The sequence below is a fragment of the Anoplolepis gracilipes genome, chromosome 11, assembly GCF_047496725.1.
Source record: "Anoplolepis gracilipes chromosome 11, ASM4749672v1, whole genome shotgun sequence".
NCBI lineage: Eukaryota > Metazoa > Arthropoda > Insecta > Hymenoptera > Formicidae > Anoplolepis > Anoplolepis gracilipes.
The window spans coordinates 1,142,680-1,168,092 of NC_132980.1; the positions used below are offsets into that span (position 1 = coordinate 1,142,680).

Below are 25,413 nucleotides of genomic sequence, written 5' to 3' on the forward strand. Positions count from 1 at the left end.
GAAATCCTTGATTGTGAGATTCTAGGTTTTCCATGTTTTTCCAAGGAATACCTAGGTAGCACATGTTCGTTTTATAAACGTTTTCTAAACGTATCCAATATTTTTTAACCGTCAAGCACCAATAAGAAACGTTTCAACAGAAACATTTTTAAAATCATGGTTTAAGAAACGCATTTTTTACGTTTCTATAAATAGAACAAAAATTAATTTTTTAATTCAAAATTATATATATATATATATATTTATATAATTATATAATTATATATATATATATATATATATATATATATATATATATATACATTATTAAGACTGTACTTATTAAGACGATCCCCAGATAGCACAGAAAATTAAAAGGTGACGAAAAGATGTCTTTTTTAAGTTATCTTTCTGACAAGGCTAAAAGATGTCTAAAAGAATATCTTTCTACCTACAAAAAAAGTCATTTTTTAAAAGATGTCTTCTAAAAGTCATAATTAATTTTAGTCGACGAAAAAATGTCTTTTTGATCATCTTTTCGACAAGACAAAAAAGATCTATTTTATAATATACGTGTTCCTTTGTTTGCCGTGGCGTGTTCTTAAAACTTAAATATACTTGTATTCAACTTTTCATAACATGTATATAAAACCTAAAAGAACAGGTACTAAAATATAATTTAAATTATGTCTTTTTTGTCAGTTTGACTTCTGATGTAATCTCGACAAGAGATTCAGAACATGATGAAAATAAATGGATTATATCCATATATGCATTATTTTATTGAATTTGTGAATAAACAAAGAAAAGAAAAAAACCGTATTTTGACAATTTCTTAAACGTTTTTTTTTGTTATAGAAAATGACGTTTCCCTTAACGTTTTTAAGTGGACATTTTAACCAATCAGAAACGTTTTCAAAAGCCGGTTCTAAAACGTTTCGCAGAAACATTTGTGAAACGTTTTTGAAACTAATATGTGCTACTTGGGTAGATACTCTGCTAATATAATATTAATAAATAAATAATAGATATCGAATTTTTACCTTTATTCTTATTATATTTACGACTTCATTATATTATTGATGAAACTTAATTAAACGATACTGATAATTAATATATAATAAAAATCGATTGTTTTACTTTAATTTTTATTATATTTACGACTATTATATTATTCATAAAAATTAACACTGTTAATATATAATTGTTATTATCTTCCGCGAGATAGTAACTCTGCAAATGCAACACATTACGTATTGATTTTTCCGGAATACGATCTTAATTCAAGGAAAATTTCCTCGCGTATATCGGATGACTCGTAATTTCGACGCCTCCGTTTCTTTTTCGTCTCAACGTATATATACCGACACCATTTCCACGGCCATTATCGCACCCGTATTCACGGCTCCGCTCTCTCCTTTGACTTTTTCCAGTATCCGTAGGTCTCTACTTTCTTTTCCCTCTTTTCTGCTCGTTTCCCTAGCATTTTTCCACGCTTATCTACGCGGCACTTATTTGCCGGGGCTATCTGGAAATTTAACGCCTGCGCCCTCGCTAGAAAGATCACCCTGCCATTCTGACACCCACCCACATACTCGTTCAAAATTATCTCTTACGTTTCCGACACGCACGCACGCATACACACACACACACACACACACACACACACACACACACACACACACACACACACACACACACACACACACATTCACAAACATATAGCATATACACGCATTCTTTATTTTATTCTCGATTGACGATGGGAAACTCCGATCGCATATTATCCTAACTTCCACTCGAGCTTTTGTTATTTCTCATGTAGATACGCAGTTACGTTTATTATGTTACGATCAAATTGTATTTTAAAGGGAGTGTTGCCGTAAAATTTATTTATAATAAAATAAAAAATTTTTTATTTTTATGTTTTCGTTAAAAGAGTTGTGTAAACTGATATTTATATTTTCAACTTTAACAGGTCTTTAAATAAATATACGATATTTTCGCTAGACGTTCATATTAAAATTCAGAGAAATGATGTAATCTAATTGTAAGCAAAATATTATTTTATTTTTAATTTTATTAACATAAAATACCGAATTGATTTTATTATATATATAGATTTAACTATGTGTTCTGGTGTTCTTAAAAAAAGTAAAAAAATATATTAACTTTTATATACAAATAAAAAATTTTAATTTTAATTTTGTTTAATTTTTAATCTATTTCAATTTAATTTTTCTTACACCTAGTAATTTTGTTGCTATAACATAAAATTGTTTAAATACAATTTTCAGCGTTCAAAAAATTAACTTGTGAGCAATGATATCGAGCTGGATCGATTTTCTCGCGAAAGAGAAGAGTCTCAAGAGGGATCATTTTACGTAAAGTCTCGCCAAAGTCGCATTTTGCTCTGACAATTTGCTGTCGTTAACATCATCCGCGACAGAGAGCGAGTCTTAAACCTATAGTGGAGACGCTGTCATAGAACGCGTCTTAAAGCTTACAGATTAGCTCGACAGAAATCATTGGGTCGCTTTCTTCTTCGGCTGCTTCTTCTCTTTTTCCCTTTCGTTGACATGCTGGACCAAGGAATGAAGCGTTGGAACACTACTAGCAGTCGTCCTGGGTCGACGATGATTGCAGAAGCGCCGCTACTCGTTCCGAAAAATCGCCCGAGGCTGTACCGGAACACTGAAAACATAGAGAGATCGAACCGTGAGATAAATTTTAATATTTTTAGATGCGAAAAACATTTTATAAAGCAAAGGAAAATATAAGGAAAAAAAATATTATACTAAATTAAAATGGTCAAAATTATTTTTGTATTATATTATTGTTCAGATTATTTTCCAATTACAAATTTTTATGTTTATAATATATATGTTGAACGTTTTTTTATAAACAATAAATATTTTATAGAAATAATAAAGACTCGATAGTAAAAAAAGCTTTAATATATATTCCCATTTGTTTTATTGATATATCCCAAGTAGCACATATTCATTTCGAAAACGTTTTACAAATGTTTCTGCGAAATGTTTTAGAACCGGCTTTTAAAAATGTTTCTGATTGGTTAAAATGTCCACTTAAAAAACGTTAAGGGAAATGTCATTTTATAATAAAAAAAAACGTTTAAGAAACTGTCAAAATACGGTTTTTTTCCTTTATTTGTAAAAAATTTTTGTTTATTCACAGATTTAATAAAATAATGCATATATGGATATAATCCATTTATTTTCATCATGTTCTGAATCTCTTGTCGAGATTACATCACAAGTCAAACTGACAAAAAAGACATGATTTAAATTATACTTTTAGTACCTGTTCTTTTAGGCTTTATATACATGTTATGAAAACTTGAATACGAGTTATATTTAAATCTGAATACGCCACGTAGCGGCAAACAAAGGAACACGTATATTATAAAATATATCTTTTTTGTCTTGTCGAAAAGATGATCAAAAACACATTTTTTCGTCGACTAAAATTGACTTTTAGAAGACATCTTTTAGACATCTTTCAAAAGATGACTTTTTTGTAGGTAGAAAGATATCCTTTTAGACATCTTTTAACCTTGTCAGAAAGATAATTTAAAAAAGACATCTTTTCGTCATCTTTTAATTTTCTGTGCTATCTGGAGATTGTTTTAATAAGTACAGTCTTAATAATCTGTATATATATAATTTTGAATTAAAAAATTAATTTTTGTTCTATTTAGAAACGTAAAAAATACGTTTTTTAAACCACGATTTTAAAAATGTTTCTGTTGAAACATTTCTTATTGCTTGATAGTTAAAAAATATTGGATACGTTTAGAAAACGTTTATAAAACGAACATGTGCTACCTGGGTATATCATTGTACGTTTAAAATTGAAATGTAAGACGTGATCATTATTTTTCATATGGAAAATTTGTTATTTTTCTTCTCTAAAAAGAGACAATAACACTAACCCATATTTGAAAATAACCGAGATTGTGTGTTTACAGGGATGAAATTAGGTAATAAATGTTTTTTGCAGCTGTCCCGCGCGTCCTTCCCTTTTTTTCATCTTTTTACTTTTCACTGTAATATCTGTTGAGAATGTTCGTTTGTGGGCGAAATTAAGGAACGCACGTGCAAACAAGCGCCATGATTTCGCTATTACGATAACTATTATTATGATTTTTCTCTCTCTCTCTATCTTCCGTTTTCCGCGTTGTCGTATGTGGCGAAGAACAAGTTTGTAATAATTGTCAATATAATTTATCATAAGATGGAATTAGGTAGCATTTTATATTATATTCTCACTATTTTTAATTATAATTACTTTCTTTTATGTACAAAAAATTATTTAATTAGGCATTTTTAATCATATTAATATCTTTTGTTAAAATTGGTTATTTTCAGACTTTTATCAGAACGATGATTACAACTCTCAGTCATTTTTTACAATAATAACTAATCTTTTAATTAATTAAATTGTACAGAGATGCAGAAAACATAAAAATTAATCTAACATTCAAGCATCCAAAATAACAGAATACATTTTTAATGAAATTTTTATTAAAATTTGACGTAAAAGTACTTATAATATTATTTATTCTGTCCTTTAATAATTTATTGCCGATTATTATACAATAGCAAAGAAATGGAAAAAAATTAAATAATTATTATGCCAAATAAAAAATTGATTGCAAAATTTCTATCGTTCTTTTTGTCACACGGTTTGTTTTATGTTAGAATAAAGACAAGACACAATAATAAAGTAAAAAGTTACAAAACACTTTGGCGAGGTGGAAACTCGAGGGGTCACAGGTTAAATTGCAGCCAGAGCGCATTCGCGGCATTTTATCTCCCACGGGATACAGTGGCAGCTTGAAACTTTAATGCTAGTCGGTCAAAGGTAGTAATGAGATACCTCAAGTCGATTTACCATTCTACTCTTCATTATTGTGTATTAATTCTAGAACATGTTACCTTGTTGGTCAATTATCAACACGTGTACATAATTTGTATAGCAAATTAAAATAAATATGAAATTAATATATAATTATATAATTACAATTTTATATATATTATTAATATTAATATAGTTAATATAGTAATAATTATATATATTATTAATGTGTTCAGTAACTAACAAATCAACAATCGTGAGCAGGTGCGCGGTAAACTGAACAGAAAGGTTCTCTGCCATTTTGCGATTTTCGCAATAATTATTAAAATATTAATTAAAAATGCTCAGCAAATGAGCGTGCCTTGCGCGGCTAGGCCATGAGCCGTGCGGGTTGCCATGGCAACTTGTTTCTCGTTGCCGTGGTAACCGCGTGACACTCGCCACTGATACGCCTAGAGCGTATGGCTCATGATCTAGCTCATGATCAGCGAAGCGCGCGCTCATTTGCTGAGCATTTTTAATTAATATATTAATAATTATTGCTAAAATCGCAAAATGACAGAGGACTTTTCCGTTAAGTTTACCGCGCTCTGCCTACTCACGAGCGTTGATCTGTTAGTTGCCGTAAACCCTGTATATAACTACAATATTACATTTTATATAATTATAATTAACAAAATAAATACCAACAATTTTTCTTTCTTTCATTATTTTTAATTATAAACAGCATATAGTAAATTGTTATACATTTGGAGAAAATAGTTATTAGATAATATTTGGAGAAATAAATAATAATATTTTAAAGTAAATAATATTTGCCATTTATTTTTTACTAATTTAATTTATAAAATTCTTTCAAAATAACTAAAGGTTCAGGAATATATCTAGCGTTAAAGATTAAGAATCCTTTAAGTAGAATATAGGATCCCATGGCTTTCTTTTTTCTTTTTTCTCTGTCAGCATTGGCGATACAGCCAGTCGTCAATGAAAACTTGAAAACTCTTCGTTCTCTTTCGCGAGATCGCTGAAAGCACAGACGATGCTGATTTCCCAACGGGTGTCGCTCGTCTATAAATCTACACCCAAGGGTTGTTTAGTCGGGTTGCGCGCTACGAACGACGCTCTCGTGCGCTGTCGTGTATTTTTGATTCGGCGACTACCGGCAGGAGAGGGTGGAAAACCCGTCGTGCGGAAGTTCCACGTCGTTGAACTTTAAACGCGGACTAGCGTTTGCGATCGAGAAATGAGAAACAACGGTCGTTTATTCTCGCGTTTTTCGCGACGCGAGACCGTCAGTTTTATGGCGCGAGAACACCTCAGCAATTATACGTCGCACCAACAGCATTTATTTTATATATATATATATTTCAGGATTGTGTCACGGACTTCAAAGTTACGCCTGTGTAGGATTTTTCATCCAGCTATTGTTCATTTTTTCCTTCACGGATAATAAACTGCATGAAATAAATGCGGAGAAAGGAGATAATTTATTTAGAATTTTAATGGTCCCACTAGTGTGTAAAAAGATACACTTTCTCTGTATCTTTCTTGTATTAAAAAAAAACGTTATTTACATAAACAGCGTGGATAAAAAAATAAACATATAAGAAATATGTATCCTTCTATAGATGATTTTCTAAAGTTAATAATTAGCTTAATTCCTTTTATTTGAGAAAATATCAAAAAAATATATTTTACGACATGTAATGTAAATTTAAAAATAACATAATTCGAAATAAGATTCAAAATTTCAGACAATTATTACTATCGTTACCTTATGTGATAAAAAATGAGAAATAATAAAATAATAAATATAAAAAATAATAAATAAATTTATATTCTGTACAGAATGAGTTTATATAATTAAAAGAAGTAGAAACTTGTATGGCACCTTGTATAAATACCAATCGCTAGCTCGAAGCTCGCGGAAGATGTCGTGAAAATGTATGAGAGCTCTCTAAAACGTAAATTCCATGGGAAATTGTGGGGAACATTCTGCGGTCTTTGTGCTTAAACAAATATCCTTAGGGATCCTTTCGGCTAACCGGCCTTCCGGTTTTCTCGGAATAAGGTGACAATTTGAACGGCTTATGCAAAGATCAGGTAAATTCGTCACTTGTAAAGCCTGCTTTAAAATATGAGAGAAATTGTGTGTAAAAAAAATTAAATTTTGCAAATTATAAATTATTTTTTCCGATAAAGCCGAAAAAAACTAAAAATCTGATTCATAGATGAGTCGGTTCTCTTCGAATTACTCTCCATTCCTATCCACGCATCTTATTTATTCTGATCTTTTTATGCGGGTCTACTGTGTCTTCTCGCAATTTCTTGATATTTCTTCCTTTTTTAGTTGATAGGCTCGCTCCGTTCCTTCCTTCCTCTCAATTTCTCGTTTCGCTTTTTTCTCCACTTTCTCGCTCGTCTTTTTCCTTTTTCCTATTTAACCTCAATGAGATAAACTGGAGTTCCGCAAGAGCCTTTAGCTGCCATGCGAAATATCATTGGTCCCGCCAGTAAATACGATATTATGAGGGTGATAAAAGAGTAAAAAAAAGATGGTCCAAGAAATTTTCTACGCTTATGATGAGCTCTTTTTCATCCGGCTTATAGTAAAATAAATATGATACTCTTTTGCTGCCAGTATTACTTTTTTAACAATATTACTTAGGAAATAATCTGAATTAGATATAATAATAATAAAGGAAGGATAAAATGTACTGATTTTTGCCCAGAAAGTGTAACGCAAGTTATATATATATATATATTTTTTCTTATAGTTTTTGAATTGCTGAATACGAAAATATCCGTTTTATTGGTCTAAGCCCGTGGAAAAGTGGTCAAAATTTACCTTAAAGGAAAATAAGTCACTTTGTCGAATTTCCAATTATTTAATTATTTATATTATAGTTCATTTTTATAATTTTTTTTACTGAAAACTAAAAAAATACTTTTAATAAAACACTTTAGAAATATTAAATCTAGCATGATAAAATCAATATAATATAAAAATAAAAAAATAAACAGTCAGTTTATTCAAGAATCTCAAGTCTCATCAGATGTGCAGCTAATAAAAATAATTAAATGTTGAGGAGAGAATTTCAAAAACATATAAAGAAATGTAGGAATAGATATTTCGACTTTATATAACATTAGCGGACCCGATCAATCAAGACACTGATTGTGAGATTAAGATTCTGATGACAAATAAAACGAGACGCTATACAATATAATACAAAAGGTAATATAATAGGATTCCAGGCAAAGGTTTACTATAAAAAACTTAACGCGCTTTTAGATAGAACTTCTATGGTAGTGGAAGTCCATTTTAAGATATTTACAACTGTATAATTTATACAGTTCCCAGATAGCCAAATGTTCCGATTTTACAATCATGTTGCCGATAACCGTTGCGGCAACTAATTTTGAAAAACTAGGGACAAGGTGCGACAGCATTATGCTTATCGGGTTGAGCTCACGTGATTTCTAATTCTCAGAACAGCAAACTGATAGCAATATAGTAACATCGATTGCTGTCAGCAAACAAGAGACTTGACAGCAACTTGATGACAACCTATATTCATTGATTTGTCATCCGTGATTAACCACATTGATAATGTGGCAATAAGTTTTCAGAGGATCAATCATGTAATTCTTGTTTTAGTAGACAGAAACAAAAAAGTTAAAAATTCTTATTAATTAAGCATTCAAGGATAAGAAATTTTAACTTTTCGTTTCTACCCAGACAACATTATGTCGTCTTAAAGACGTCTAAAAGACATCCTAAAATTGCTAAGACATCTTAAAAGATTATCAGAGAGACGTATTTATGACGTCTTTAAGACGAATAATCTTTACTTATTCGGACAATCTACCCGAAATGTTACAATTTTATTTATTTAGATAGAAACTATCCGAAATGAAATTGATCGAAATGGTTGTTACAACAATCTTATTAGTCGCGTTTTTATATATTTTTGGTAACTAAATTTTAAATACGAGATAGATACCTCATGCAGCGCTGCATAGCGGTCAGAAAATGAATTTTTTTTGTCCGAAAAGACATCTTTTAGTCATCTTTTTGCTTTGTCAGGAAAACAACTATAAAAAGATGATAAAAAGATATCTTTTTAAAGTTGTCTTTTCGATAAAGCAAAAAAATGTATTATAGACATCTTTCAGATGTATTATAGACATCTTTCAGATGGTGTCTTAAATTAAATGTTTTTTAGACGTCTTTAAGACATCTTAAAAATGACGTCTTAAATTACAATGTCTTTAAGACCTCAGAAAGACGTTTTTAATACTTGCATCTAATGAGGCTTAAGATTTTTGAGTAAATTGACTATTTATTTTTTAATTTTAATATTATATTGATTTTGCTATGTTAATATTTGTAAAATGTTACATTTTGAAGTGTTTCTTTAGTTTTTAGTAAAAAGAAATTATAAAACTAAACTATAATATAAATAATGAAATAATTTGCAGCAAAATCGAATTAACATTAAAAATGACTTATTTCGATCATTTAAGGCGAATTTTGACGACAGTCCCACAGGGTTAGACTAATAAAACGGGTATTTTTGTATTCAGCAACTCAGAAACTGTAAAAAAATATATGTAACTTACGTTACACTTTCTGAGTAAAAATGAGTACATTTTACGCATTTTTCTTTATATACGAGAATCAAGTGATGATAATCATTTTGCATAGATTGTAGATAGTATACACATGTACGAAGATATAATGGCTACAGAACAAGAGATAAAATTTTCACACATGAAAGCCACGAATAGCGAGACGTATTGTAAATGTTCTGTGCTCGAAATGTCAGCACGAACTGGTAAAGAGTAACGTTAAAATATATACTATTGATTTTAGGCGTCCATCGGTAAATTCCGGCCACGTGTATAGAGTAGCGGTAACGGTAAATTCAATTCGACTCTATTTGCTGGCCCGACTGTTTCATTAGATAACGATTACCGTCGGCAAACGTGCGTTTGTAGGTAAAGCAAACGATACTCGAGCGTTATATCCGGGTCTTCCCCTCCCCCGTTTATGTACGCGCAATTATTATGCAAGCCGTGCGTGCGGGATACGCGCGGCCCATTACGCATCACGTGTGCGTATCTCACACAATTAATTTACGTAGATACCTAACGCATATCATACTGTTGCGCATCAACGTTCATGTCGCGAAATATCACGTTGCGCACGAAATCCCTTTTCCACCTCTCTTCTTTCTTGGTCTCATTCCCCTTTCTCGTGTATGAATGAGCTCGTTTATAATTTAATTAATTAATGTATACTTTCTCGTGCATTTTTAAATCTACTTTGGAGCTGCCAAACGCAGCTTTGCAAACTTTTTAACTGGAATTATCTTTGCCTAAAAAATATGGCACTATGAAAAAAATTATAAATGAGACTAAAGTTGCTTTTGAGAGAAATCAAAAAGTACCACCAAAAGAATTATAATATATTTGAATATATTTCTCATTGAATGTATATACATGTATATATATTAAATACATATTAAGTATGTTTATACTTTTGACAAATTTGTACACCATTAATCTTGATACGTTAAGGATTAAGAAAATTTTAAAATTAAGATTTTTCTTTTAAAGTTTATTTTAGATAGCACACGACATATATATATATATATATATATATATATATATATATATATATATATATATATATGATAAATATTTTTATTATTCGTTCTTTTGAAATATTATATATAAATATTTTATACATTTATATTTGTCACATTATATTATTAAAATATAAGTATAGAGCTTAAATATTTTACATAATATTTATAGTATATAAATATTTTATACATTTATATTTGTCACATTATATTATTAAAATATAAGTATAGAGCTTAAATATTTTACATAATATTTATAGTAATTAAGAAAATAAATATTTGTAATAATATGTTTTTTTTTTGCAAATATTTGTCAAATTTCTCCTATGGGATATGTATGATAAATCGTTACGATCTGTTCAATCTAAGATACAAAAATATTTATTAAATATTATGAAATATTTCATAAATATGTATTGATAAAATATTCAAATAATTATTATACGAATATTCCATATATGTTTTATGAGTATTGTGTGTTGTCTGAGATGTTAAAATGTTTTTCTTACGAACCTTTTTTCATAAATATAAAGTTTTCTTTCGCTCTATATTCTTTTTTGTTAATTATTATTATTATTGTGAGAACGTAATTACTATTATTATTGTGAGAATACGTCGCAACTTTAATAAAATGCACCGGCGAATTCTGACATTAATCATATCCCGATTAATTGCAAATTTGAGGAATGATAAACGGATATATCTATGCGCGTTGTCGATACCGCAAAGGATAATTGATATGAGTATCTCGTAACAGCACGTGCGAGAGGTGTAATTGTGCTATGTCGTCACTGCGAAAAGTGTAATTTGATGACAATGAAATGCTAATTATACCGGTAAACCGATTTAACGTTATGTCCGCATAATAAGTATGTGTTACTATACAGTAGAATTACCGTCATAACTGTTGATGAGCAATGAAATGATACAGAAGGAAGGGAAATATGAGAATTGGAGTTTGCATAATGTACATTGTACTCGAATAACGTTTTGAATATAAATGATATAGAAGGAACGAAACGAAAATAAAACCCAGAATGCCATTCTCACATCATTAATTGAATGTAGAACTGTAACTACATAAAAATTATTTACATATGTGTTAATTTTTCAATAACCTGTTTATTCGACAAATATCATTTATAAAGAATTGATTATTAATTGAATATTTACGTAAAATAATTCAGGACCATAACGTTCTTTATTAATGTTTTTAATTAAAAAAATTTATGTTAAATAAAAATAAAAAAAATAGAAATAAAATCTAAAGAAGCTTTTTCTAAAATTACATAATATAAAAAATTCTTTTTTGTGTTTTCTTCTTATACGCACATGTGTACGCTTTCTTTTTGTAAATAATGATTTTAATAAATATATATCTTAATATTTTTCAAGTTTTAATATTATTTTATTAAAGATAAGATAATTAACGGACTTATACCGGACTTCCCTCGGGATTGCCGGGGTGTTTTTCAGGTACACCAACCCCTTCCATCCTTCTCTACATCTCCTTCCAAAAACTCTTTCCGTTCTTTCTAGCATATGACCGCAGAGAGCGTCTTATCTGCAGTCATAGGGACTACTGTTTAATGCCGATTCCGAACGGCCTAGATAGAGGGAGTTCTTTTTGCGGCAAGATACTGTCGGTGGTTTTGCCATTGCCTTCCGAAAGAGGTGGCGATCAAATAACATCGAATAAAAATTCGATGATTCTGTTCGGATTTGTACCCGAGATCTTAGGCATAGCGAGCAGACGCTCAACTCACTGCGCCAGAACCGCACACATTAAATACAAAATATTTTAAGCATTTTGTTTTCGAGATAAAAACCCGATCGAAAGGATCGATTCATATAAATTAAATATAGAGAAACTTGTTTGACCCAAATAAAGAAAGTCAAATAATTCGGGAAGGGAGAAATAAAAATGGGCCGTCGCCATTGTGGTCGATCGGTCGGTATCCACAGCATTCGAACCCTTCTATTCCCTTCCGGCGATTCTTCCATCTGTCTGAATCTCCCTATTCCTCACGATTGTACCGTACGTTCGAGTGTGCTTTTACCGAGCTATCCATTATGCTGATTCCCTTATGGCGGATATCTCTCGCTATTGCCTCTCTCTGTTTTTTTTCTTTTTGAATCGCTCTGCCAACGATAAGAAAATTCAAATTCAAGATATAAAATATTTATGCAAATAAGATAAAATAATGGAACGTATACGTTTTCTTTTCTTTCTCTGTTTAAAAGAATATGTGTATAATGTATTTTGTAATGAATATATTAAAATATTGTAGTTAGACTTTAATTAAAATTTAGGTGGATCTGTAGGGTCAAGTAGCCTGCTAATATGAAAGGCGTTCTTAAGGATGTTTAGTACCTTTTTTTAAAAATATATAAATTTAATAAAATTTGCACAGATTGTTCTGATACATGTTCAGAGACTTATAAATAAAACCTGGAGTTGATTCACTAAAGCAATCAAAAGTTATAAGGATTTTAATTTGCAATGAATTTACCCGTTGATATTATGATAAATATAATTATTTTATGGATCTAATTATAAGTAAAAGTATTAATATAATTATAAATATAATTATTTATATAAATAAGTATAAATATAATTATTTCTGTTCTTTTTAGCCCTTAAATTGATACGATTATATATTTTCTATCTTATAAAAAACCTGTGATCGTGTTAATTTAAGAGCTAAAATAGATAGAAATAATAATAGGAATTTATTTAAAATTTTCTAAAGTATAGTTTAAATATAGAGGAAATATTTGATCACATAATTTTAGTCAAGTACTGACTAGTTCAAAAGATATTGAATATAATTTTCTCAATTTCGACCTATTATCCGAGATGACATTATTTATTGTGAAAATGTGGCAACATAGCATTTAGCTGAGCTTTCTTTTGACATTTTAAATAACCTATCTTTTCATCTGAAGAAGCCTCTGCATACAAATGTGTAAGCGAGAAGCGACTAGGCCTCATATGTTAATTTGCAATTTGACCAACTTATGAAAAATTATCACATTTTTTTCTTTACGGAGAAATGACAAATTATTAAATTTATCAAAGAAATAGTTAAAAATCTTTTATATTTTGTCATTATTCACTATTATAATTTTTATTCTGACATTTTAAATTACTCTGTACGAGTAAATTCTTTTATTTTTATAATTCAAATTTTGTGCTGTAATGTTGAAATCGAGGTACCGTCAATAATAAAAGTTTCTCATTATAATTTAAGAAACACGAAAATTCTCCGAAAAAAAACAACAGAAGTTCGAAAATACATTTCTACACTCTAGCTATGAATAAATAATAAGATTTTATGAAATCTTTATAATAATCATATATTAAGATATATGAGAAAAGTATATATTCGTAAATTTTGACTACTTTTTGCTCCGATTGTAGGTGCTAAACATCTTTAATATGAGATCCCCAATTATTTTACAAACGCGATCACTTTTCTTTATAAATGTTACTATTTTATAATAATAATAGATAACTGTGAAATCGTATGTAAATGCAGCGTAGAGCACGTGTACAGACGAGTGTATGACGATTTTATTAACGACGCTAAGGAAAGTTCTTTAATGTGCTACATAAAGGGATGTAAACAACATAATTTAATAGTAATAGCTTGATATTGACTTTTATGTTATTAATGTCAAATGCTACAATTATATCTTGATATTTGATCATTATTTTGGATATCTTACGCGCACAACTTTATCATATATGATTTTTGAGATACTTCATATTAGGACTTTTCTCCCACAAGAAAGAGAATAAATTATCAAAAGTGTAAATTTCTATTTTTTTCGTTTCTTATTTTAAAATATTTAAAACGTTAATTACAATTCCTTTTTGTGTGCCATTTATTGGACGATAAATTTTTATTTGACTCTTTAAGATATGTTATTTTAATTTTATAGATACAAGATATAAAAAAATATTTGAAAAATATAATTTTTTTTATGCCAAAAGTAAGACTTTTATTTTTTTGTTGTCCTTTTGAAATATTAAAAACGTTAATATTGCGATACATTTTCGTGCGCTCTTTGTTAGAAAGATAAATATTTATTTTAATCTCTGAGATATTATATTATTTTAATTTTATAGGTTTTTATAGTTACAAGATATAAAAAATATTTTAATGACATTTTATAATATTTTTGTGTGCAAAAAATAAAGCTTTTGTTTTCTGTTCTGTAGTACAGTTTTATAGTATTTAACTAATAATAGAAAAAAGCTGTGATGTTATATTTATGTAATAATAATTAATAAAACGGTTTTTAATTGAAAGTGTATTTTTTTTTAATTTAATTTTCTAATATAATAAAGACCATCTCATATTAGGATACCTTTTTCAAAACAAACGAATTTTTCAAGTCTGAGAGAAATCATTGTAATAAGTAAAATAAACGTAAGAAGAAATCGGGGTAAGCTGTTCAGGATGGATATTAACCAAAAATTAATCGGCTAAAAGAAAAAGAAAATTTACGAAAGTTTTCTTCTGGTTCTTGAAATAAATATGTGCCTGATATAATCCAAAAATTATATCCACCGGAAAAATGATGTCATGTTAAGGAAATAATTATTCTGTTGTTTTTCATAACGTAGTTAAGAAAACAATCGATCGTATCTCTGTCGAGAAACCTTTGTTTATTTTTCGTTTACGGAAGTGAGCAGGCGAATGCGAAAATATACTTTTTGTTGTTTTAATTAACTTTATATATATATATATTACGGATGACGGATTCTTCTTGAATGCTAACTTTTCCTCTCTTTATCAATTTTCCAACCTCCATCTTTTAATCTTTAATTAAGAATTGTAAGAAATTATTAAATGTAAAAAATAAATTGAAACTTTACTAAGACTGTTACTTTTCTTAAAATAATATAAATATATTTTAACTTATAAGATAATATAAGATAAGATAACGTGCGCGAGAAGAGCTATACTTTTATTACCATACCTATATTTTTCTTATATTTAATTATTACTGTAATAATAAATTTTAATAATAAATTAATAATAATAATTTTAATTTTACATTTAATAAACATAAATAATTTTAATTTTAATTTAACATTTTAATAATAAATTGAAAATAAATAGAAAAATAGTCATTTTCGTAGAGATAATGCAGGTTGTTAGGTTAATAAATACGTGCTTCTTGCGTGCACTGAAAATCTTTAGTATTTCCAGGATTAAAGTAAAAGGTAAATAACAGCTTGAGACGTAAAGGTTGAAGATAGTTAATCAACGTGCCAAATGAATTGACCTAAAATACATCGCACATTGCCCATATCCACAACATGGTTAAGGCGTAACTGATACCAATTAAATCGTGAATAGTTGAGCCGGTTTCCGGTACCGTATGTATATCTTACATGCTCGGTAGGATCGGTTACGTTGTATTTCGTGCTTGTAACGTGAGAATATACGGCGACTCTCTAAGCACCTTCACACAAGTACAATAACGGCAAGTTTGTATGGATACCTTGAAGTAATATTAGTCAGTGTATTTTGCCATGTGAAGATACATATTATTACATAAAACATCGAATATATAAATAATATTGACTAATAATATCAAATTTATTAGTCTAAAATATCTTAAGAAAAATATTATATGTATATAAAATATGAAAAGATTTTAAATATCTTAAGAACATTCAATTTATTATTATATTTATTTATTAATCATTAACTGTTATAATTATTAATTATTATATTCACATATTAAATAAAATTATTATTTTTTAATATTATTATTATTTATAGAAGAACTTTATTTATTTAGACAATATCTATAAAAGGGAGTTTTTTTTTAAATTACATATATAAAAAAAATACATTTTTTTTATATATGTAATTTAAATATATATTATTATAAATTTATTTATAAGAAAATTTTAAATTTTAATCAATAGAAAGGTATTAAAAAATTAAATTAAAATTTAATAAAATTTAAATTGTGAGAAAACAATTTTGATTGGTTGGAGTGCGTGACGTCACAGTGCAATAGTTTCAAACGTTTGTTTTCTGTATTGCGATATTCGGTCATTTTTGATCTCGAGGTACAAAGAAAAACAATTTATTGGGTGTTTTAATTGTTGTACTGTTACATAGAAGTACAAAACAGGTTTTGTACGTGTTATCTTTGCCCATTTTCACAATAACTGGATATTTTAATAAATAAAAATAATGTGTTGTCACTGTATATATTGGTTAGGTTTGAGGAGACGCTATTTAGCGCTATTAGCATCTTCCCGAATGAAGATATCGCACTGAGACGTCACATCGCGGGAGGACTCGGTCGTTTCCGGATCGTATTCGACAATTTCAAATAATGTAATTTTTATTATTGATTTTCTCGCTTAATTTGCATTAAAAAATTACGAAAAAAATAATTATATTTAAAACTATATATAAATTATAAAATGCAATTGTTTTTCAAAATCATGCAAACTCCCTATTAAGATTGATAAAATGTTAACTTTAGACGAAATATATTTTTACAATTATAAATTCTTAGTTTTATTTAGCTTAGTTATAGACACTATATATATTATTACAATTATAAATTCTTAGTTTTTGACTTATTATTTTTAACTTTTGGAACTTTTTGAGATGAATTATACTTATTCTGAATTATATATATATATTTATCTTCGGAAGCTGTTTTATACTAATATACTTATTGTTAGCCATTCGTGAATTATGATGAAATATATCTTTTTGAGATATTATATATTATCACGTCTCTCTATCCAGTATCTTTGCAACCTAAATGTACTCACACATACACAAGCGACCTCGCAGATGTCTCCCGACAGTTTTTGCCATCAGCAAAACTGACGCTTTCGTGGCTGTTGTTTTGTTCGGATAACTTCGGCTTGCGTTTCTTATCGACCAGATGTTTGCCCGCGCAGAAACATCTTTATCGAGATAATTGTTTCGGGAAATCGCCAAACCTGCTCTCTGTTATTTTAAAATTCTTACGTGATGCAAAAAGAAGATAAATAAAGATGTGTCATAGAAATATTCTATCAGTAAATTATGTCAAAAAAACAGAAATAATGTAAAGTTTCTCTTGATAATTAATTTGTAAATTGTATATATACATGTTTAAATTGTTTCTTAATTACTTTGTGATATTAAGTTAATAGATTAATTTTTATTTAATTGAGAATATTATTAATTCTTACATTAATAATTCTTAAATATTTCAAAATTATTATTTTCAATTGTAATTTTTAATTAATTGAAAATATTAATAATCCTTAAGTATATAAGCAAATAAAATATTATAAGGATTTTGAAATATTTTTGAAATAGCAGAACAGTAGAACAATATTCTATTTCTTATTTAATTTCAAGGAGATTTAGTTGATTAAAATTTAATGTCGATGGTTAAAAAATTACAAAAAGAATGGTTTTCTCAACCGAACTCTCTTTGGAAATTTACTTGAGATAAGTAAGAGGATTCTCAAGTTGAAAGAAAGATAGTTCCAAGACATACATTTCGCATATATGTATATAAATCGCAAACATCTATTCTATGTTTCTAGAAACTTGGCGCCATTCTTGTTTCTGCTGAATACGATGCCGTATGCGCAAATGCATAGTCATTTCTACGTACATTTGGGAAGTCTACAACTCGTCGCGATTCATATTTATCTGGACGAGGAATGAAGAATTTGATAAAAAAAAGCAAGATATTGAAGTGTGCAATCTTCTTTTTGGCAGCTTCTATTCTTTCATGTACTCATGTTGTGCAAAAAAAGGTGAAAAATATATCGTCGTTTTTATACCTCGGTAACTTTATTAATTTTGAGGATTTGAAGTTGCACCTATGAAATTAGTTGCGCAAAATTTTACTACAATGCTATTAATAGATAAATCTATTCCAAATTTATATTAAGAATAGATATATACCTTTAAATAATTGTACAGTTTATTATCTTTATATATAACATTAATACGCAGACATACACTCTAAAATAATATACAATTAATATATTTTTATTTTTATAGATATTATTTTTATATTATATATGATTCTTTTATTAATTTCATATTTTTTTTACATTTATATTATATTTGATTATATAAAAATTATTGAATAGATAATATTATAATGAAAACTATATATAAATATCTTCTATAAAAAAACATTTTTTGATGGGATAAATATTTTTCAAATAATTATATGTTAAATTAAATTAAATTAGATTGTCTAATTATATCACAATTAAGCGACAATGCCCGAGACAATGTCTTTTCGAATTCAATTCATAATTCTTAAGACATTATGCAATGCGCGTTTCAAAGAACCCCATTAAGCTCGATTAAAACGCAATGTGGACGTCGACTACGAGGAAGAAATTACGGGTCCGTCGTTAATCAGCATTAGCAAGCACCTCGGGGTGCTACTCTATTTCTTTGAACTTTCCGGGGATGATGGTAGAAGGGGACGGCCGCTCAATTATTTGTGGAGAGACGTGCGTAGAAAATATGCAAGAACCCTCCGTCGATCCGGATAATCGAGAAATGAAACTTGTTCCGGTCCGAGCCACCGGGGAATCCACTCCATTTTCACCGGCAATTATTTATGGAAAGCAGAGGGGCCAGGATTTAAACATCCCTGGTGTGTACCTCGGCCATTATCATTTCAACTGAAGTCTGAGAAGGTCGTGGTTGGTCAGGTCAAATAGAGAGCCTCGATCTTCGATAGGTAATTTATAAAGGGCAGACTAAGCGAAGAACAAGAGATAGTGAGTTGAGAAATCTGGAGATATTTTAATTCGAAAGAAGAAGAAGAGATTTGAGAAAGTCATGAATGGAAATTTTTACGTTATCAAATTGTCTAACAAATTATTGCTTTCTTACTTGAATAAAATAAGATATATATAAGTTAAAGGAGGGTGAGTAAAATGTGTTGACTTTTGTCCAGAAAGTGTAACGTAAAGTACATAGGTATATTTTCTTATAGTTTTTGAGTTGCTGAATACCCATTTTATTGGTCTAAGCCCGTGGGAAAGTGGTCAAAATTTGCCTTAAATGGGAACAAGTCACTTTTAATAATTAGTAATTCAATTAGTGTCAATTTCGTAATTATTTAATTATTTATATTATAGTTTAATTTTATAATTTCTTTTACTGAAAACTAAAAAAACTTACTTACACGAGAAAGACTTGGATAAAATAGGATAAAAATGAATGCGGCGATGATTTTTGGGATTCTCGAGAGAATTGCGTCGATAACAAGAAAGATGCAGGACAAAAGAGTGGGTATATTCAACCGAAGTTCGATTTTTCGATCTAACAATAAAAGTGGGAAAGGAAGGAGAGAAACGTGGACACAAGAATACACAAGTCAAAATGCACGAGCGTGGAAATCTTCCATTGCCGATGAAAATGGGGCAAAGTTAAACTTGTTATTCAACATGATGTATTACAACTTGATATCGGTACAATAGGATATCCAGTCAAATCTTGTAAAAAAATTCCTTCCTTTCTCAAGTATTTTTGTTCAAAATTCCAAGTAAAGGGAATATCAGTCATTTCAGAATATCATTTTCAAGATTTTTCAATACAACTTTCTCTAAAACAATTTTTTATTACATGCGTTTTCTAATGTTTTTCATTCATATAGAGGAAATAAATATACAGAGTCTTTTAACTTTTAAGTTTTAAGTGATTTGTAAATGTACTAAAAAAGCTGAATAACTTTCATAAGATAAGCATTTTTCATTTAGAAAATTTCATTTCTTTATCATTAAAAATTACAAAGAATATCTACTTCATATTATATTAAGACATTGAATATATATATGTGTGTGTTTATATATTTACTTATAATACACATATTTTAAATTCATAATTTGTTTGACTGGTGTGTGTGAAACTGACATCTCGCTTCATAGAAACTTATTAATTGTTGAAAGTTCTGGTTTTATTTTTAATAGTTTTAGAGTTCTTCACGAATTAAACAAATAATTCTGGACATTAAATAAAAAAAATTGCTGTGGGCAAACTATGATGCCAAGTTCACGCTGCGTCTCACTTTGTTTAGTGATTTTCTAAGCATTTCCTGCCAAAAAAACGCCTGAAAGTTTCACAATAGTTCTATAAAAAGTTCTATGTGTAGAAATAATTAGAATATTAAGTAAGTAAATTAAATTGCCAATTAAAACCCTTTGAGTCACAACGGGTCACCCAGAGACCCACCTTTTTTTTCGAAGATTTTTATTGTTTTAACTACTTTTTTATCAACAAATACCGAATTTTTTGTTTTTACAAAGTCTCTAGAACATCAATAAGTGTGAAAAAAATATGAACAGTCATTAATTGTTAATTGCAAAAATACCATATATAAACAAATAGTCAAAATTAGTACTTTTTTTACGAAAAAATGCATTTTCTACTAATCTATTATGACAATAAATACGGCAATTTTTTTATAATCTTAGTACACTCTAAAGTATTTTTCAGAATTTTTTTAGAATATTCCACCGTGTTGTTTTTGTTAAATCCTTCTTTTTGGATAAAAAATATATAAAAAACAATATTTTCTGTTCTAAATTAAAAGTAACAGTTGTATTCTTTTTTAAATTTTTTCTCTGAAGGTTTTTTTAAATCGCAGAATCTGAATCTAAAGGAAAAAAAATTTTATTTCCAAAATTGAATATTAGGATCCAATATGGCGGAAGTAAAATTTTGAAAATCTCGTCTGCCATATTGGATCTGCCATCTTGAATTTTGAAAATCTGACAACGGATTCGTAATCAGCGACCCCAAAAATCCTTATATACCAAATTTTATAAAATACTGACAATTAGAAAAATTCATGACTCAAAGGGTTAAACGCTGGTCATATTTCGATTGTTTTATCAAGTTTAAATGAGATTTCGTGTTATTTTTTTTTTGTATTATTCTGCAATCATTTATTATTATATACTTTCTGAACAGAGTTCTAGATGTGCGTGAAAATTATTAAAACATCTATTAAACAAATTAGATCGAGACGCCAGTATAACGATTAATTTATTACATAGCAAGCGGAGATACAAGTCTCTCGAGTACCTCCGTACTTATATGTATGTCTGGCATCTCAAATGATTTAATTTGTTTAATTAATATTTTAATAATTTTTAGGCATAAACTTTTTTGTAGAACTATTAGAGTAGAATTTTTAAACACTTAGAATCTAATAAAAAAATATCAACTAAAAAAATTCTTAGCGGACTATATATAAGACTCGAGCCTCTTTTTTGTTTAATCTATCAAGAATTCTAAAACTACATATTAAACTATAAAGCCGGAAATTTCAAGAATTAAATATGAGGTTCTACCAGATGAAACGTCAATCTCGCACATGATTAACTGTTTACAATAAGAGCAAAATTATCAAAAAGAGAATTTTCGAAAAAAATTCCCTAATCCCAATAAAATTCTATGAGACTTCCCTGATTGTTCTAGATACAAAAGAAATCTCTGAGAATTCCAGATTTTCCGTGTTTTTCCAAGGAGTAGATATCCTGTAAAATAATTAGTAAACGAGGTTCTTGTCAATTTTCTCGAAACATGTCCCTTAGTTGTTTCGGCAAAAAATTGTGATGAGAGCAAGATACCTTGTACTTCAAAAGAAACCAAGTTTTTTAATCATTTTAATGCATATAGGATAGATTTAATTTTCCTTAAATATGTTTATTTAATTTTAAATTTTAGCAAACTATTTTTTCTTTGTACAATATTTTATTTCTCCTTATGTTCTCTATTATTTATTTTATTCTATTATTTATTTTCTCTAAATATATATTACTCTATAAAAAATGTAGATTTCTGATTCTGGATTGCAAATTTATTTTTTGTTTGCATTTGTGTATCATGCAGAAATAATTTAAATGGGAAAAAAATTCCCTCTGTATTTCGTTATTAAATGCGATCAATATTTCAAAAGCGATGCCATGAAGTTGAAGTCGAAGCGAGGTTAGAGTAGGGAAAAAGGTATGGACTTTTCAAACGCGCGCAGGACGATTTTAATTGACGCGAGAAAAAAAAGGATTTATCCGAACGCATCGATTCGTGCAGACAAGCTCCAACCGCGAAATTTAATTGGAATCCAAGGAAGAGAAGTCGATCCGAAAATTCGTCAGTTCCGAATTCACGGGTAGAGAGAAAGTCAGTAATTTAATATTTTTTGCCCTTTTTTTCTTTCAGCAGAAAAGAAAAAGAAAAAAAAGCCAGCCGAGCTTGTCATCTTCCGTGCTAATTAACGCCGAATTGTTTAAAAACACAATACTTCTACTAAAAAAGTACTTATTGTTGACTTTAAATTAAATCTGTAATGATCGAGTCTTTCGCGATAATTGGAAACATTATTTTAAGGATGTTTAGTACCTATAATCGGAGCAAAAAGTAGTCAAAATTGACGAATTTATACTTTTCTCACATATCTTAATATATGATTATTAAAAAGATTTCATAAAATCTTATTATTTATACATTGCTAGAGTGTAGAAATGTATTTTCGAACTTCTGTTATTTTTTTTCCGAGAATTTTCATGTTTCTTAAATTATAATGAGAAACTTTTATCATTAACGGTACTTCAATTTCAACATTACAACACAAAATTTGAATTATAAAAATAAAAGAATTTACTCGTACAGAGTAAATTAAAATGTCAAAATAAAAATTATAATAATGAATAATGACAAAATATAAAAGATTTTTAACTATTTCTTTAATAAATTTAATAATTTGTCATTTCTCCGAGAAGAAAGAAATGTGACAACATGGTAATTTTTCATAAGTTGGTCAAATTGCAAATTGACATATGAGGCCGAGTCGCTTCTCGCTTACACGTTTGTATATAGAGGCTTCTTCAGATGAAAAGATAGGTTATTTAAAATGTCGAAAGAAGGCTCAGCTGAATGCTATGTTGTCACGTTTTCACAATAAATAATATGTTATCTCGGATAATAGGACGAAATTGAGAAAATTATGTTCAATATAGGTTTTTTATAAGATAGAAAATCTGTAATCGTATCAATTTAAGAGCTAAAAAGGACAGAAATAATTATATTTATACTTATTTATATAAATAATTATATTTATAATTATATTAATACTTATACTTAAAATTAGATCCACAAAATAATTATATTTATAGTAATGTCGACGGGTAAATTCATTGCAAATTAAAATCCTTTTAACTTTGGATTGCTTCAGTGAATCAACTCTAGGTTTTTTTATAAGTCTCTGAACATGTATCAGAACAATCTGTGCCAATTTTATTGAATTCCTATATTTTTAAAAATAGGTACTAAACATCCTTAACGTAATAAATTAGCAGTAATTTTTGTACACGTTATAACATTTAGTAAAGATATACGAACGGATCGATGCATCTTACCCATATCTATACAACCGACTCATCGATCAGCCCGATATGGAGATAAGCCCTGTTGTTCTAATCGCCTGAAAACTCGTCGCTACAACGTCCGAGGACCATCGGAGCAATTGAATTAATTTTGGTAACAAGAAGCCGTCGAGAGAGCTGCTAATGATAATTGCTCTGCCTCTCATTTCCATCTCTGCCGTCTCGCGTCGACGAGCGAGCATTCAAATTAAATTTCAACGTCCGTGTCGTGATTCGACCGGATAAAGCCATAGCCAGTCCGAATGCAAACTTCTTTCTAGCCTTGAACAGGTCTTGAATTACTTTTATTGTTGATTTCTTTCGTCTACTGACTTTTTCAATATAAATATGTCAGATCACCAAATAATGTGCGCGCGTATCTCTTAAAATTAAATATTTTAATAATAAAGTTTTTAAACAAGAGGGATTTTGTTCAAGTATAAATGTACAATTGATTATAATAAAAAATTTAATATTAAGCACAAAGAATATTTAAAGCAAAATTCCATTAGAGTAAAAAAAAGTTAAAATTTAGTTATGTTTAGTAAAATAAAACACAGTATATTTAGTAAAATTTGTAAAATACCGAAGAAAGATTATCCTCGTTTTGAGATCTCTTTTTTTCTTAATATGTAAATTTTGATATGAGATTATGTAACATTTAAACAAATTATTTATTCGAAGATATTTAATATAGTTTTGCTAACGAAAAAATATATTTTTATTATTCGAAAATAATTTTCATTAATAGAAAGAAAAATGTTAGATGCACAAACAGTATAAACATATATATATATATATATATATATTTCAAATATATTCAAATAAAAAATTATAATAAAATTAAGATAATAATATTAAATTCTTAAGATGATTATTACAAATTGTAAATTAAAATAAAATAAAATTATAACACATTTGTGTGTATTGAATTATAATATAATTATAAAACAATTATTGTTAAAATTTAAGTGTTATTATCAAGTAAGAAGATTATACCTGTATTGTTATTTATATAAATATGATTGAAAAATACAAGTTTTAATTTAATACTAATTTTTTTTGCGTATATAATTGGAATCTTTAAAAAATGGCGTACATAGCAATAAGAGTTTTATCAAATAATTTATATAGGTAAAATGCAATTAATTTAAATCGCGACAAAATCTTCAAACAATAAATCGTGCCTTCTCTTTTCCCGTTTTTAATACCGAGGAGAGAATGTTCGATCTGAGAATTCCAATTAAAATAATAAACTTCAAACGAAGTCAAAGATTAGCTGGTACCATTGTCAAAGATTCTGGAAACAGTTCTCGTTACCGTTTTAAAAGCGATTAGCAAGGTGAGGAGATTATTCGATCGCGAGCTTATTGTACAAAAAGTGGCTTATAATTGAAGAATAAAATTAACATCTCTTTATATAAATTTCTTACTTTTCTAAAATTTCGC

The 25,413-nt window shown here is 28.4% G+C and overlaps 1 protein-coding gene across 1 annotated transcript in view; it reads right to left on the bottom strand.

Moving 5' to 3' along the window:
* Positions 1 to 284: 284 nt before the first annotated feature.
* The window catches only part of LOC140671216 (uncharacterized), a 172,412-nt gene continuing 147,283 nt past the window's right edge, over positions 285 to 25,413 (bottom strand). Inside the window, exon 3 of the mRNA XM_072902413.1 lies at positions 285 to 2,673. Within this exon, the coding sequence (XP_072758514.1) occupies positions 2,593 to 2,673 (81 nt within the window). The 3' untranslated portion in view covers positions 285 to 2,592. The remainder of the gene's footprint in view (positions 2,674 to 25,413) is intronic.